This window comes from Mastigoproctus giganteus, chromosome 7 (genome assembly GCF_048544385.1).
Source record: "Mastigoproctus giganteus isolate SK-2022 chromosome 7, ASM4854438v1, whole genome shotgun sequence".
Taxonomy (NCBI): Eukaryota; Metazoa; Arthropoda; class Arachnida; order Uropygi; family Thelyphonidae; genus Mastigoproctus; species Mastigoproctus giganteus.
In genome coordinates, this window is record NC_143581.1 from 6,730,235 (window position 1) to 6,744,862 (window position 14,628).

General features: G+C 37.6%; 1 protein-coding gene across 1 annotated transcript in view; it reads right to left on the reverse strand.

The window, feature by feature from the left end:
- LOC150082462 (piezo-type mechanosensitive ion channel component-like) overlaps nt 1-14,628 on the reverse strand; it is an 861,219-nt gene that overhangs the window by 51,099 nt on the left and 795,492 nt on the right. Inside the window, 2 exon segments of the mRNA XM_090377768.1 lie at nt 2,850-3,655; nt 10,260-10,424. Coding sequence (XP_090233894.1) covers nt 2,850-3,655; nt 10,260-10,424 — 971 coding nt within the window.

The window sequence follows — 14,628 nt, forward strand, 5'->3', positions numbered from 1 at the left end:
TTGACCGATCAGATACAAAATAAGTCAAAAATTACAGCTTATTTTAGTTGGCTAGACTTGTTACTGTTGGATGTAAAAATCCGCTTGTAGGAGGCGTGGATAATTGCTAGGAGGCAGTAAATGACGCGTGTCGCTATCATCACCTGACCGCAAGAACAAACTCATAGCGCATTTGCCTGACCTTGACCTGTAGCCGGAAGCGGTAGATATCTCTGGTCAGCCGTGAGTAGCAAAACAGCAAATTTTGCAGTATAAGAAAACTATAAGTAATAAATACCTGGATGTCCAGGTCGCCACACAATGGATATCCTCTTGTTCAGATTAGGAATACACCAACATCAAAATCATCATATAAACCTAAGCATAATTCTGTTAATTTAACTGATTAACCGGAGCAACAAAGACACACAGCCGTACAACTGAAGAGCAGGTACTCGCCTGTACGACGAGGTACAGTCGGGGACAAACACAGGGTAATCTCTAGTGCTGTGGTCTCCTGCCCCGATTAAATGGCATGTTGTCCCACTTAAGCAAAGTAAACCCTGGCTATTTTCTCGATTGGGTTTTGTTCTTTAAGATTTGTCCAAATAAACAGCTGCCCTGATTAACCGGTGGCCCAAATAACCAGAATCCACTGTATATGTATGAGCCAATTTCTGCTGGAACAATAAAAATTGATTCTATTAACATTGTCATAAACTATGCTTTTTGGGGGATTAACATTTTGATGTGCATGTTGTGTCATAGATAACTTAAGGTGTGCAAACAGATTCAAGACAGAACTAGTTTGGAGCGAGTGGATGGGTTAAATGAGAAGTGTGTGTGTGTGTGTGTGTGTGTGTGTGTGTGTGTGTGTGTGTGTGTGTGTGTGTGTGTGTGTGTGTGTGTGTGTTTGGCTGATGCTATATAAGCTTGTTTTCTTGTATCATGTGCCCTTGTTAATGCTAATACTTAAGGTGTGCTGTGAAGGGAAAAAGGTTGCAGAACAAACACTGCTCTAGAAACACATACTGAGAGTCATGATCTTTCTGGTGTTATTTAAGAATGTACTATAACTGCTTTGAAGCTTTTATAATTTTTAACTTCATAATAATATTTATATATTTAAATTTTTATTCCATTGCTTTTAACTTTGCAGTTTTTACCATTTTCATCAGTGTGTATTTTATCTTATATTAAATATACAGTTTTATCATGTATCTAATTTTAATTTTGTTTTATTAAAGACCTTGTCATCTATACAGGTTAGTGTATTCATTGCAGTTATCGTGCATTTTTTGTTTGAAGAGACCAGCTTCAAAGAGGAATTCTTAAAGGCCCCCCCTTCAATCAAGACTAGTTAGCTGATCTCTGGTAGACACAGTTTCGCCCCTTTCCCAGGTATTTTAGTACACACTACACACAGTGAACCATACCTGTAATAACAGCAACAACAACTATTCCCCATAGGCAGGGGAATGACAACTTAGAGCAAACATACACACAATTTCTATGTACTGTTGTGTAATATCAGTTATGTTTCATGTATAAAATCAACTACAATTCTAATCTGAAATGTTTCTAATTCCATCTTTTGTGTGCTGTGATTAGTGACACTGGTCAATAATACCAAGATTATTGACCAGTGTCATTGACCGGCATTATAAAGGAATACTAACTTTAAATTAATTCCAAATGTAGACTAAGTAGTATTACAGTACATTACACTTAAAAAAAATCATTTAAAAAAAAAGAAATAACTGATTTTAATAGCAGCATCAATCTGTGATGCTGCCATTGAAATTAAAACACACATTGCTTACTTAGTGCAGGAGGAACAGAGGGGGAAGATTTTATAATAGATTCATGAATGATAATTATCAGTGCAGATTCGAAATGCAGACACCGATTTAAAACACCAATGTGGCAGTCTGAATTCACCAGATTCACGAACAATTTACATCAAAATTGACTTAAAAAAAGTACATGTGCATTTTACATTTTCAAGGTTTTGTCAACACAGCATCAACAAATTATGTTTTTACATATCTCTTGAATAAGAAATAAGATCTCTCGAAATTCTATAGAAATAGCTGTTAGCTATCACTGTTTACAAGTAATGGAAATTCTCTGTATTTATACAGTTTCGCAAATCAGTATAGTAGTATGCAGCCCATTTAACAAAGCCGAAACTGAAGAAATTCTCTGGAATTTGAATCCAGAAGTTGATGAAGCTAAATTAACACATATATAAATGTAGAGGATAGCACTGCAAAGGGGGGAAAAAATTGGTAATGACAGCTATTATATTTTTTTACGTTTTTTTTCCCTTCTTTTTTTCAATGATCCTGACAATGATTAATTTTTTTAATCAAGTCCTGCTTTGAGCTGTAAAGCCAAAATAGGGAAAAAAATTAATATTTAAAATTATGTACATTCAGTTTTCAATTTTACAAACTTCTAAACTGACTCATTACAAAAACTCATTTTGGAAGAGGTCAAAATAGTGGAGAAAATTAATCTGATTATCTGTGAAACCCTTAATTGCACAGATTTCTTTTCTCACAGATTAATCTGATGTTACCAATCTGGAACATATTTCAGACTGGTTATCCTAATTTTCCTATGAATCTATGACTGAGCCAAATAAATAAGATATTTTCTACCCCATACCCCACCCCCCTTTTAATAGTTTACTTTATACAGCAATTTCCTATAAATCATGTAGGCATTTTCTTATTATTTTATTTCATATTTGTTAACCAGCCCCAATCAGTTTTAAAAAAATTAACATATAAATAATAAAATTCAACAAAATAAATGAACAATTAATTTTTCTAACTACAAGTAAAATATAAATTTGGACTTACTCCGTGTGTTTAATTTATTAACAATAGATGCTTGTCCTCCTGTAATCTGGATAAAGTTAGGAAAAATTTTTGGCATAATTACACTTCCATATAACTCATGCCTTAACATGGCAGATAACTGCTGAAGCAAAGTTTGATTTCTGATCTCTTCTTCATATGAACCAGAACCAAGAGCAGTATCTATCACATTTAATCTTGATTTTTCTTCATCTCTATAAAATGCCCATGACATTTTGATCTTCATGGTTTCATTATATAGATCAGTAGCAAGTGCTTGCTGACTGGGAGGGCTAATAGTCCAAATTGATTGAGAATTCTCATTTATATCTATTACTGAAATACCGTTTGTGTCATAGGATGACAGAAAGTCCATAGCTCTGCGATTTGTTTCATAATACTGAAGCATGCTGTCATATTCTCTGCCAGACATTTTCCTTATAGCATTTTCTTGTGCAGTTACCTTAAAGATTGGTTCATACGAACCTAACGAAAACTGTACAGTGCAACTACTTGGTTGATATGACTTTCCCACTGTATTTCCTAGGGCGAACAGCAGCAATGGAAACCAAATAATTAAGATAATTATAAAAAGCAAGAATCCTCCTACTCCATATTTAATTAGAGGAGTTCTTTTTGATCCCCGTGGAGTTGGATAATCATCTTCAGCTCTTCTGTAGCATTTCAAAACAAATATATGGGCATATATGTCTTCCATTTTTAACCAGTTGCTAATGTTCATGCTAGTATCTGTCCAAATCCAGTCCATGAGACATCGTAATTCATACAAGAATGGAACCAACATATAACTAAAAAAAAAAATAAAATAAAATTATTATTATCATTATTATTATTATTAAAATATATACCTAAAACTCAATGCTTCAATGAATTAATTTAATTACAACCTAATTAAATTAATTCAGCAAAACATAATTCAGTTAAGCAACCAATATTTAAATGAATTAGCATTAGCAGAGGCATTTGATGCAAGAAAGCAAGCTTTGCAGTGTAAGTAAGCTTTGCTTACTTATACTGCAAATTAGCATCAGCCAAAAAAAAAAAAAAAAATAAAGCACTTCCACTTCACCCCTCTGTAAGTTCAAAATACCTGTCCAGCTGAGCCTTAAACTTATTTAGGCTATCAACTTCCACGACAAGGGATGGAAGTCTGATGCTAATGCATTCTGTTCAGTTTATCATTGTAATTAGCCATATGGTGCAAGGAAGCCTGAGGATTTTGTTGCCCCAGCCAAAAAAAAAAAAATTCTGAGTTACCCCTGAGAGAGAGAGAGAGAGAGAGAGAATACTGCCTTTTTTCTATTAATGAGCTTGTTTCAACAGCTAAATTTGTTTTCAGTAATCAAAACTCAAGAATATACATTAAGAATAATATTTTTATAAGAAAATCAAATTATACTAAATATACAGTGGGACGTCAATTATCCAAACTAGGGATTAACCAACTTATATAAATGTTATGTGTAAGTGAATAGCACTGCACATTTACATATACATTTTAACAACACAATACAGTTCACTCAGTTGCAAGTATATATACATAATTATCAGGAAGGCCTCACAATTACAGCCAAACTAAATTATTTTTAGCCTATAAAAAGAAGGGGCTCACATCTGGTGAGTATGGGCTTGGCACACCCAGGGTCCTGAGCTGGATATCATCATTCTTCTCTTTCTCTCTCTCTCAGGGGTAACTCAGAATTTTTTTTTTTTTGGCTGGTGCAGCAAAAGCCTAAGGCTTCCTTGCACCATAGGGCTAATTACAATAATAACAATAATAAACTGAACAGAATGCATATCATTCTTGTTCATAATACTGAAAGCAATAATTTTAGTCAAGTTTCTATGGCAGAAAAATTTATTTCCTTTGTCCACATGTTACACCCAGAATTTAATCAACAACCACTTCCGCATGTCAAAAATAAATTTCAGTACAACATGGCCTAGTTATTAATTGATATTTAAATTTACTTTTAAAAAACATATCTAACTGATGCCAAATAAACTGATGTGGATGCGTATCACCTTATTCCTAGAAGGTAGGATCAAAAGATTACACTAAATTTATTAAAAATATCTGTACATCAATGTGGAAAATTTATTTTATTTTTGTAACCTAGCATATCTATTTTTTACAGTAAGTGCATTTTGGTTACACATGTCCAGAGGTTTATTTTTATCTATTGATGTATTTCACTATATTTTTTATTTATTTATTTTTTTTTTTAGGATGTCACCTTTTTAAATAAAGATTTGAAAATTTTGCTATGTGTTGAAAAAAAAATCAGCCTTGGAAATCATAAAAATGATTTCTGAAGTTGATAACGAAAACAATTCTAAGACAGGATACTTTAAGGGTATAAGTTACAAGCAGTTGCTTCTAAGATGGATGCAATATCATCTAACATTTTGCAAGTCAAAAAATTGTATGTCAAACAATTAATATATCTCCTACATCAGATGCATTAGTTGTACCAATCATCAAATAAAAATTGAAGATGGCCACTGAAGTTGGAACATAATACAGTAGTTGGCAAGCTTATGAAATTTTTATTCCCACATTTTTAACAGATGTAATGGACATAAGAGTTGAACTTTCAAAAGAAATGGTTGAAATTTTTGATCATAATCCAGATTTTGATCTATGGATAAAAAGATCCTTAGAAATATGTCAGTACAGTGAATCAAGGCTTCCAAGAAGGGAAAAATCCAGATTAACAAGTTTAAAACTAAAGTTGTGCTAGAATTATATTTGACTGCAAAAGCATAATTCATTACAAAGTTATATCAAGAGGACATATCACAATAAAGATTAGTAAAATGAGTGTGCTGGAAAACTGATTGTTCGATCACAGAAATGTCAATTTTTCTGATTCAATCAAGAAACAAGCAAACAGCTTCCCTCCTTCTGTCACTGATACTTGTGCATTTTCAAAAAAATAACTTGTCAAAAATCTCTCATCCCATCTACAGTCAGACTCAAATTTATTTTTTTTAATGGAACAGGAAAACATATGAAAGAAAGGATGAGATTTCTTTAATTTGCATTGATCAGTCATGTTGCAAAAATATTGCCAGAGGTTGTTTAAAAATACAAGCTAGGATCTGATCAAAAAGTTCTGGGACTTGACTTTCCTTTTTTATTGTTGAAATTTCTTTGGTTGCATTTGCTCTAAATGCCATAACTTGTGCTTGATCAGAAAAGTTAGTGCTTTAGTTTAAAAAAAAAAATTAAATATCATGAAACAAAGTCAGGTTTTTTCCATAAATATATATATATTTTTTTGTGAAAACCCCAAACACAAAAGGTATCAAAACCAATAGTACTTAGTACCGTGCATGGGTTGAAGGAGAAGTATGAAGGGAGAGGGATGCCAAAAAGTTTGCTCTAGAGACTAAAATTGGGTTTCACCACTTCAAGCCTCCAATAAGCAAAATGTTGGTATTGCACCAGCTGATGAGTCATCTACCACCTAAACACATGCATGAAAATTGTGTTTCCTTCTACAAACAAACGGCTTTATTGAATATTAACTTAAAACACAGAAAATTATCATGAGTATAACATTAATATATTAGTTACACTAAATCATAACCAACATTGATAAAAGAAATTAAAGGCTTAAACAATGAAACTTCAATTAAAAAAAGGCCTACCTACTCAGGATTTGTGCTTGGAGAAACAATGTTGTGCCACTGGAAGGCAAAAAAAGGGTTACCCATAGGTGTAAAACTTACCGCACCTGCTAGAACTTCATTTTCAGGACTAAGCATATGAATTGGCTGCCTCTACCATGTTCCCAAGCAGTACGGGAATCTAAGCACTATCGCACTTGATAGCAATATAAGTTTGACAGGTTAGTTAGTGAGTCATAACTCCTGCCACCAGCAAGAAGACCATGCTATGGACTGCTCACAGTTTGTACTGAATTTAAGTGATAAATGCCTATCTGCGGAGCAACTGGATTTGCTCACCTTGGAGAATAAGTTTGCCTTTCTTCTCCATAGACCTCCCATCACTGAGACTGCCTTGGGTGTTGAAGCGTCATTAGCACGTATCCCCGAGGAAGCTGCAAATATGATTCGGCTGAAAACTGTGGTGATACTGCAACATGACTGTCCTGTCATCTCTAATCTCAGTCAGCGTCAGATCTCTTGCCCTAAACTCATTGAAACAAGATGAGATGACTCCATTGTCATTTTGCCAGCAGATAAGGCCATCGAATGGTCATTTTGAACCGTTCCGACTACAACACAAAAGCCCTATCACTTCTACAAGACACATCTGTCTAAGAATCTGTGCTTGCCTCCCCTGTCAGGATTCTAGAACGACAGGAATCCAAAGTGAACAGCCTTGTCTACATAGTGGACATAGTGTTTTTTGTTATGCGGTTCCCGTGGTTTCCCACAAATCCGCGTTAAATATTCTGTTAACATAGCAAAGCCAGTCAGTGTGGGTTATGTGTGAATAATGTGTTGTTTGACTGGCCTCTTCGTTACTGGGAGGCGCGATCACCAGGAAGGAGCCTCCCAGCATCCGTCCACTGGCACGAGGAGCCGGACCAGGGAGTAAAAGACATCTGACGGGCCATCCACACTCTTGCAGGAGCGAGAGTGGGGAGGGCCAAGGAAAGAGCAGAGAAGAGACAGGAAAGTGGAAGACAGACAAGATAGCGAGGATGACAGAGCGTAGGCATCCTCCCAGGCGAAACGGAGCAGGAAGAGTGCTAGGTGCAGTTGTGGGAGTCCTGGAGAAAGACTGTGGGTAGGAAGAAGAGAATAGGTAAAGTTCAAATTAAAGAGTCCAGGATCTTCACAATGGAGAAATCACGGAGCGGCGTCGACAGGGCTGTCCGCCATTTGCAGTTTCATGTCTGGAAGTTTCCGGTGCTGGGTATCAGTTGCTGTCTAGAGGAGGTTATCCAGGAGTAGTGTTCGGGAGTTGCAGGTGATGCCAGCGACGACGAAAGACCTCGTTGGCATAACTGGTCGGTGCACAGAAGGCATCATTAGATTCCAATAACTTGGTTTCTGGCCGAAGTGATGTAGTGTGGAGGTCTAGGAGTAGTTGGTTTCTTAGATCTAAGTATACGTTGCATGAGTGCATCACGTGATCCCAGTCTTCAGGTTCTCCGCAGGTACAGAGGGCATCCTCGACTAGGCCGAACTCTAGAAGGCGTCTCTTGAAGGACCCGTGGCCAGTTAATAGGAAGGAAGCATAGACGTTAGGGAAGAACCAAGTGGAACGTTGCTTGCTGATGTAGGTTACCTCAGGAAGGAAGGAAAAGTTTAGTAGTTGCACCAGTTGTGGAGTTATTCCAGCGGGTTTGCCATAAGTTTATGAATTGTAGCCACACACGTTTATGTTCCTTTTTGATGTCGGTATCGGTACGGGTTTGAATAGTGAGGAATTCAGCTTCCTTATTCTTCTTGATGGCATGAGAAAGTCCGATAAAAGCGACGTGGAGGTCCAAAGGGAGACGGCCTATTAGTAGCTGTAGGGCGGCAGTTGATGTCGTTCTACATGTGCGGGTCATTTGTAGTAGCATAAGTCGTTGAATTTGCTGAATTTTACGTTGCAGCCTTGTCTACAGTTGGTTTCAATCGGGGAAGATCACTGAGTCTGTACGTTGTAGCCTACATGCCACTGGATGCCAAATTCCACAGTTCTACTGGCTGCCAAAGGCGCACATGGAGGGTGCACCCTTGCAACCCATCGTCTCCTGTTGTGGTTCCAGTCTATTCTCGCCCCTGGTGGGCAAGACTGCCCATACCATTTCAAACAGCAGGGAATTCTTGGACCGAGTTAGCAGTCTATCCATTTCAGATGACCAGGTGATGGTCTCATTTGATGTGGTGTCTCTCTTCACTTAAACCCTGATCCAAATATCCATCACATGTGCAAAGGAGCATCTCGACATCAACCAGACCTTAAGCAGAAGATCCTCTCTAACTGCTGACGACATCTGCACCACCCTTAGGTTGTCCTTGACTGGTGGTGCCATTATGTCTGGTGAGTCCATTTACCGGCAAATACACGGTACAGCCTTGGGTTCACCGGCTAGTCCAGTCATTGCAAAATATTGCAATGGAGGAGCTGGAGGTCAGACATTTGTGGGTTTGCCAGATCCCATAGCCTTTTGGTGCCACTACATGGACAATGTGTTTGTGGTCATTCCTCGGGAGTCAGGAGACCGACTCCTACGCCACCTCACTCTGTTACCCTTCATTCAATTCACCATTGAACTGGAGTCGGGCAATGTCCTTCTTTTCTTAGATACCCTTGTCCAGCATGAGGGTTTGCATTTAATGACTTCAGTCTTCTTCAACCTGATGTGTGCTGGCCAATTCACCAAATGCCAGTCAGCACATGAATGTAGCCAACTTCTCAGCATGGTGCAAACCCTACTAACCAGTGCCTGGACCATTCCAGTTCTGAGGATGAGAGGCACACTGAGATTACTAAGGTTAAGGCAGATCTGGGTGCAGATACCCTAACAGTGCCATGGATAGATGTGGCCTACAGGCCCATGACCACATTGCCAACTGCAGGGCCCCGCACAATGATGACCCCACCTCGACTGCATTTATCCCGAACCTGTTGCAACAAATTTCTAGGATCTTACAGGCTCATGGGATAAAGTGTTTACAACTTTCAGGGAGAAAAGTTGCAGTCCCTTGTTTCAAGGGTTAAGGCATCAGTCCCCCCCCCCCACACCAAACTGCAGAGTGGATTAGTGTACAGTATTTCCTGCTGTGATTGCAATGGCTGCAACATGGGAAAACTGGCAGAAGACTCAGTAATTGAGTCTCTGAGCATGAGAAAGCTATCAATTAGGCAGACGTGGATCACTCAGCATGTAACTACTGTTGCCATGTCTTGTTGGAATCGCTCCACATCTTGCATTGTAGCAGTTCCTTTAATCAGAAAAGATGATGTCACATCAACTCCATTGCTGAGGCAACCATCCTCCTAGTTCACAAATGTTGGCACTCAGAGCATTCCCAAGTATTACAACTACAACTGCAAGCCTCCACTTCAACCAGCTAATTGTTGCAAGAACCTGTAGCAGGTGGTTTTCACCATGCATGTCCACCAAGGCACACACACATGATATTCTGTATATTTACAATAACAGTTACAGTCACAATTGAAGAATGACATCCTCAGTCCGAAAGCTTTTGTGTTCATTACTTTTGTTTTTTGTTCCTAACCTAATTTATTAAACAAATTTTAACTCTGTTTTTCCCAGCGGTGCAACATTGTTTCTCCAAGAATGAAACTTCTTTAACATGTTAAAGAAGTTTTAACATGTTAAATATTAGTTATATTAAATCATATCTAACATTGATTAAAAGAAATAATTAAAAGAATTAAACAATGAAACTTACCCTTGGAAAAGGAAGAGGTTTATATAGTTATATTTCTTGCAAAAGAAGTTTCCTAAGATGCGAGTTGGATAGCCTGAACGAATCTGATAAGCAGACATCAAAAGATAGATACACTTGATAAAGTACCAAAGTTTGGGTGGAAGATTATTAGCACTGGTGAATTCCCTACATGCAATTAGAGGAGGGGGATAAATCAATCAATATTCAATGAATATTATTTTAATAATATATAATGGAAAAACCTAGCTAAATATATTTCTTATAGGAGAGACTAAAGCCCTCCGAAAAAAAGATCAAGAGTTTCATAATTAATTACAAACTTGTGGTTAAACAGTAAGTATTAGTACTAGCCACATAGTGCAAGGAAGTCACAGGCTTTGTTGAACTGGCCAAAAATAAAAAAATAAAAAAAAGGTATGTGAGAAAATACAAATTATTATTTTGAATTTGATTAATATAAATGTAAAATCATAATACAAATTATGATTAATATTATTTTAAGAAAATACAAAAGATCAACTATCTAGTTGACCTTTTGGAATTTCTTCAAACTGTCAACCTCAACTAACTGCAGAGGCAATTGTTCCATTAACTAACAACTGGGTGGCTAAAAGAAACTTTCTTATACTCTACTGTAAACCTCTTCTTCTGTAATTAAATTTTTGATCCCTAGTTCGGAAATCATTTACAACAGTTAAAATTTCACTTTCAATCATACTTTTACTTCTCAGAGCCTTATATATCTCAAACAAATCACTCTCAAGGGATCTAGTTTCCAAGTTCTGTAGCCCGTGTAATCAAAGTTTTCTTTCCTTGTACTGTCACCCTTTTGCTGATTTCTTCATAAGAGCTAACTGTCTTTGAACTCTTTCAAGTTCAAACTTTTTTCAGATGAGGCCCCCATAATTGGACACAGTATTCTAAATGCAATTTTACAATTGCATAATGCATTTCGATTATAACCTCTCTATCTACTGGATATTGTTCAATGAATCATCGATAGGACAACATGGGCTTTCCTCGCAGCCTGTTTACATTGCTTAGAAAACTTCATACCTGTCTTTATCACCAGATCCCTTTCTTCCGCTACTGTTTTTAATTCAACCTCAACAAGTTGAGTTATTTTGGTGTTGCTATTTCCCAAGTTTAAGGACTTGCATTTTGCAGTATTAACACATAGCTACTACTTTTCTAACCATTCTTGAAGGAATGCTACTTGGCAGTGATCATTAATGACTGCAAATTTTGACAATGTCTTTTATCACTCTGTCGACATCATTTATGAAAATCAGAAACAACAGTGGTCCAAGAACCAACCTGTGTGGGACTTTTGATGTTACACCAATCAGAAACAGATTCATTAATCAGAACGCCTCTGGCTTGGCTTCTGCCACCCTGCAGTCTATCTTAGAATCTTTACAGTATTCCAAACATTCCAACCTATACAAGGTGGAACAGCTGGGATTACTGATGAAACTCTCATAAGGGACTGAGTCAAAACCTAAGCTAAAATCGAAATAAACTATGTCAAAATAGCTTCTGTCTTTCCTCAATATGAATTTATGCCTTCTCAGGTGATTATTCTGAGCAAGAGGAAAATCCTATCAGCATTGAGCATGCTCAAACCATTCAAGGCTTTACACCTCAATCAGATCAACTCGCAGGTGCCTAGTCTCCAGACACTGTAATTTGCAAAATTTTAGCCCTTTTTCATAAGAGCAACCCTTTGTTCCATTCACTAATCTTGTTGCCCTTCTCTGTACTTGTTCCAACAGCTCTACATTCTTCTTAAAATGAGGTCTATAGACCTGTACACAGTACTCAAGGTGTGGCCTGACCATTGCTTTATACAAGGGGATAATCACCTCCTTATCCCTGCTAGAAAATTTCCTGTATAGCATTGACAAGACACCATGAGTAACTCTTGCAGACCGTCTGCACTGCTCAGAAAACATCATATTTGCCTGCACAATTACCCCCAGGTCCTTTTCATTCTCTACCACTGTCAGTGTAGAACCACAGAGTTGATACATTACTGCTTCTGGGGTTACTGCTTCCCATAGGTATTACTTTACATTTGTCAATTTTAAACTTCATTTGCCACCTCTCAACCCATCTGCTCAACTTTTATAGATCCTGTTGCAGCAGCATACTGTCATTAGTGTTCTTAACAACCCTGCCAACCTTCATATCGTCTGCAAACTTGGACATTAAGCTTGATATATACCATCATCAATATCATTTATAAATAGAGAAAACAACAATAGACCCAACACTGAACCCTGGGGAATTCCAATAAGCTATTTAGTCCACGATGAGCAGTGTCCATTGATTACCACTCTCTGTCTTCTCCCACTCAACCATCCCTTTATCCATAGCAGCAATTTGCCTCCAATGCCACACTGCTCCGATTTGTTCAGCAGTCTTCCATGTGCAACAGAATCAAAAGCCTTTCTAAAATCCAAATATATCATATCAAAGTTATTCCCTGCATCCAGTTCCTTTGTGACCACATCATAGTATCCAATCAAATTGGTCAGGCGAGACCTTCTCTTAAAAAACCATGCTGTGTCCGAGCTATAACTGAAGTCTTGTATAGATGATGATGCAGTGCTTCTTTAACCAGTGCCTCCATTAATTTTCCTGGAACAGAAGTTAAACTAACAGGTCTATAATTACTTGTGTCGCCCTTTGATCCTCTTTTGTGAATTGGGGTCGCATTTGAACATGTCCAGTTCATGGGTACCTCCCCTGAGTCCAAAGAAGCTCTCATAATTAGGGCTAAGGGTTTGCTTGCTTACTTTGCTGCCTCCTTTAATATAACTGGATAGATCCCATCCACCCCAGCTGCCTTTTTTATGTTTATCTTAGACAATTTCTCTGCCATTTTCCTCTCAGTTATTACAAAATCATCTTGCTCACTGCCAGAGTTTATATCCCCTCTGGCATTCCTATCCTTGAGTAACTACTCATTTGTGAATGTAGATGCAAAATAGTCATTTAGTTAGTTAGCCACCTCAGCAGCATCATCAACAGTTGAACCATTAATATCTAGTGGACCAATCTGATTCATCCCTTTACATAGGGATGAAATAACTCTTTGTTATTTTTCTTTGCATCCTTTGCCAAATATTTCTCATAATCTGCCTTTGCCTGCCTAATCTCCTTTGTGACTTGGTTACAGATCAACTTATATCTATCATAGGCTTCCATGTCACCCATTAATTTGTATGTATCCCATTCATTTTTCTTCTCTGCCACATGTCTCATTAGTTCATCTGACATCCATTTAGGCCTAAACCTTGAACAATATTTCTTAGTTGGTATGTAAAGCCTAGTAGCTTCCAAGATAAATTCTTTGAGTGCTTCCCATTTTGAATTTGCTGTTGGTTTGTTTGTTTGTTATTTGGATTTTAGGAGCATTAGCAACTAAGGCCATATTGCTCCGGGATATGCGGTGGTCATTCCCTGACCTTTCCGCATCCTCCGTATTTGGTGGTGACGGGCTCGAACCCCGGTCTAATTAAGAAGCATGTTCTACGCACTGCTGCTCCTTCCCACCTGGCTACGGAGACACCTTGCTGTTGGTAACAACATCAGTTGATCCCACTGTATAGAATTTAAATACTGTCTCAGACCACTGTAGTCACTTTTACGAAAGCAAAAACAACTTCCCTTTACCCGTAATGGTAGTTACCTCTGAGTATGGGCTTGGCATACCCAAAGTTCTGAGCTGGATATCATCATTCTTCTCTTTCTTGGCGATTCTCTTTCTGCTTCTCTCTCTCTCTCTCTATCAGGGTAACTCACAATTTTTTGGCTGGTGCAGCAAAAGCCTTAGGCTTCTTTGCACCATATGGCTAATGATGATAAATCCCACTAGGTGGCAGTGATCACATTGTGATCACTGCCACCTAGTGATTCCTTATCTGCAGATTCTTAATGCATGAATAATCACTACTGATAATAAGATCAAGAGTACAGCAGGCCCCCGTTATAACACGGTTCGCTTTACGCTGATTCGCTATAACGCTGTTCTTATATTATAACCCCTATCTGACTATAACGCTGTCACAGATCACTATAACACTCTTTTACAGATTGCATTTTTGGCATATTTAACAAAATAGTTTCATTTGATGGAGTCGATAGCTTGAAAATGAATAGCAAAACGGCATTAAAATTATTGAAGAGGGATATTATGTGTTATACTTCTCAACAAGTTTTTAACATAGATGAAGCAGGACTTTTGTGGAAACCAATACCTAAAAGAAGTTTCATATTGAAAGAAGTAAAAAACATACCAGGTTTCAAAGCGGCAAAGGATCGGTTGACTTTATTGTTGGGTGGTAACGCTACGGATGATTTA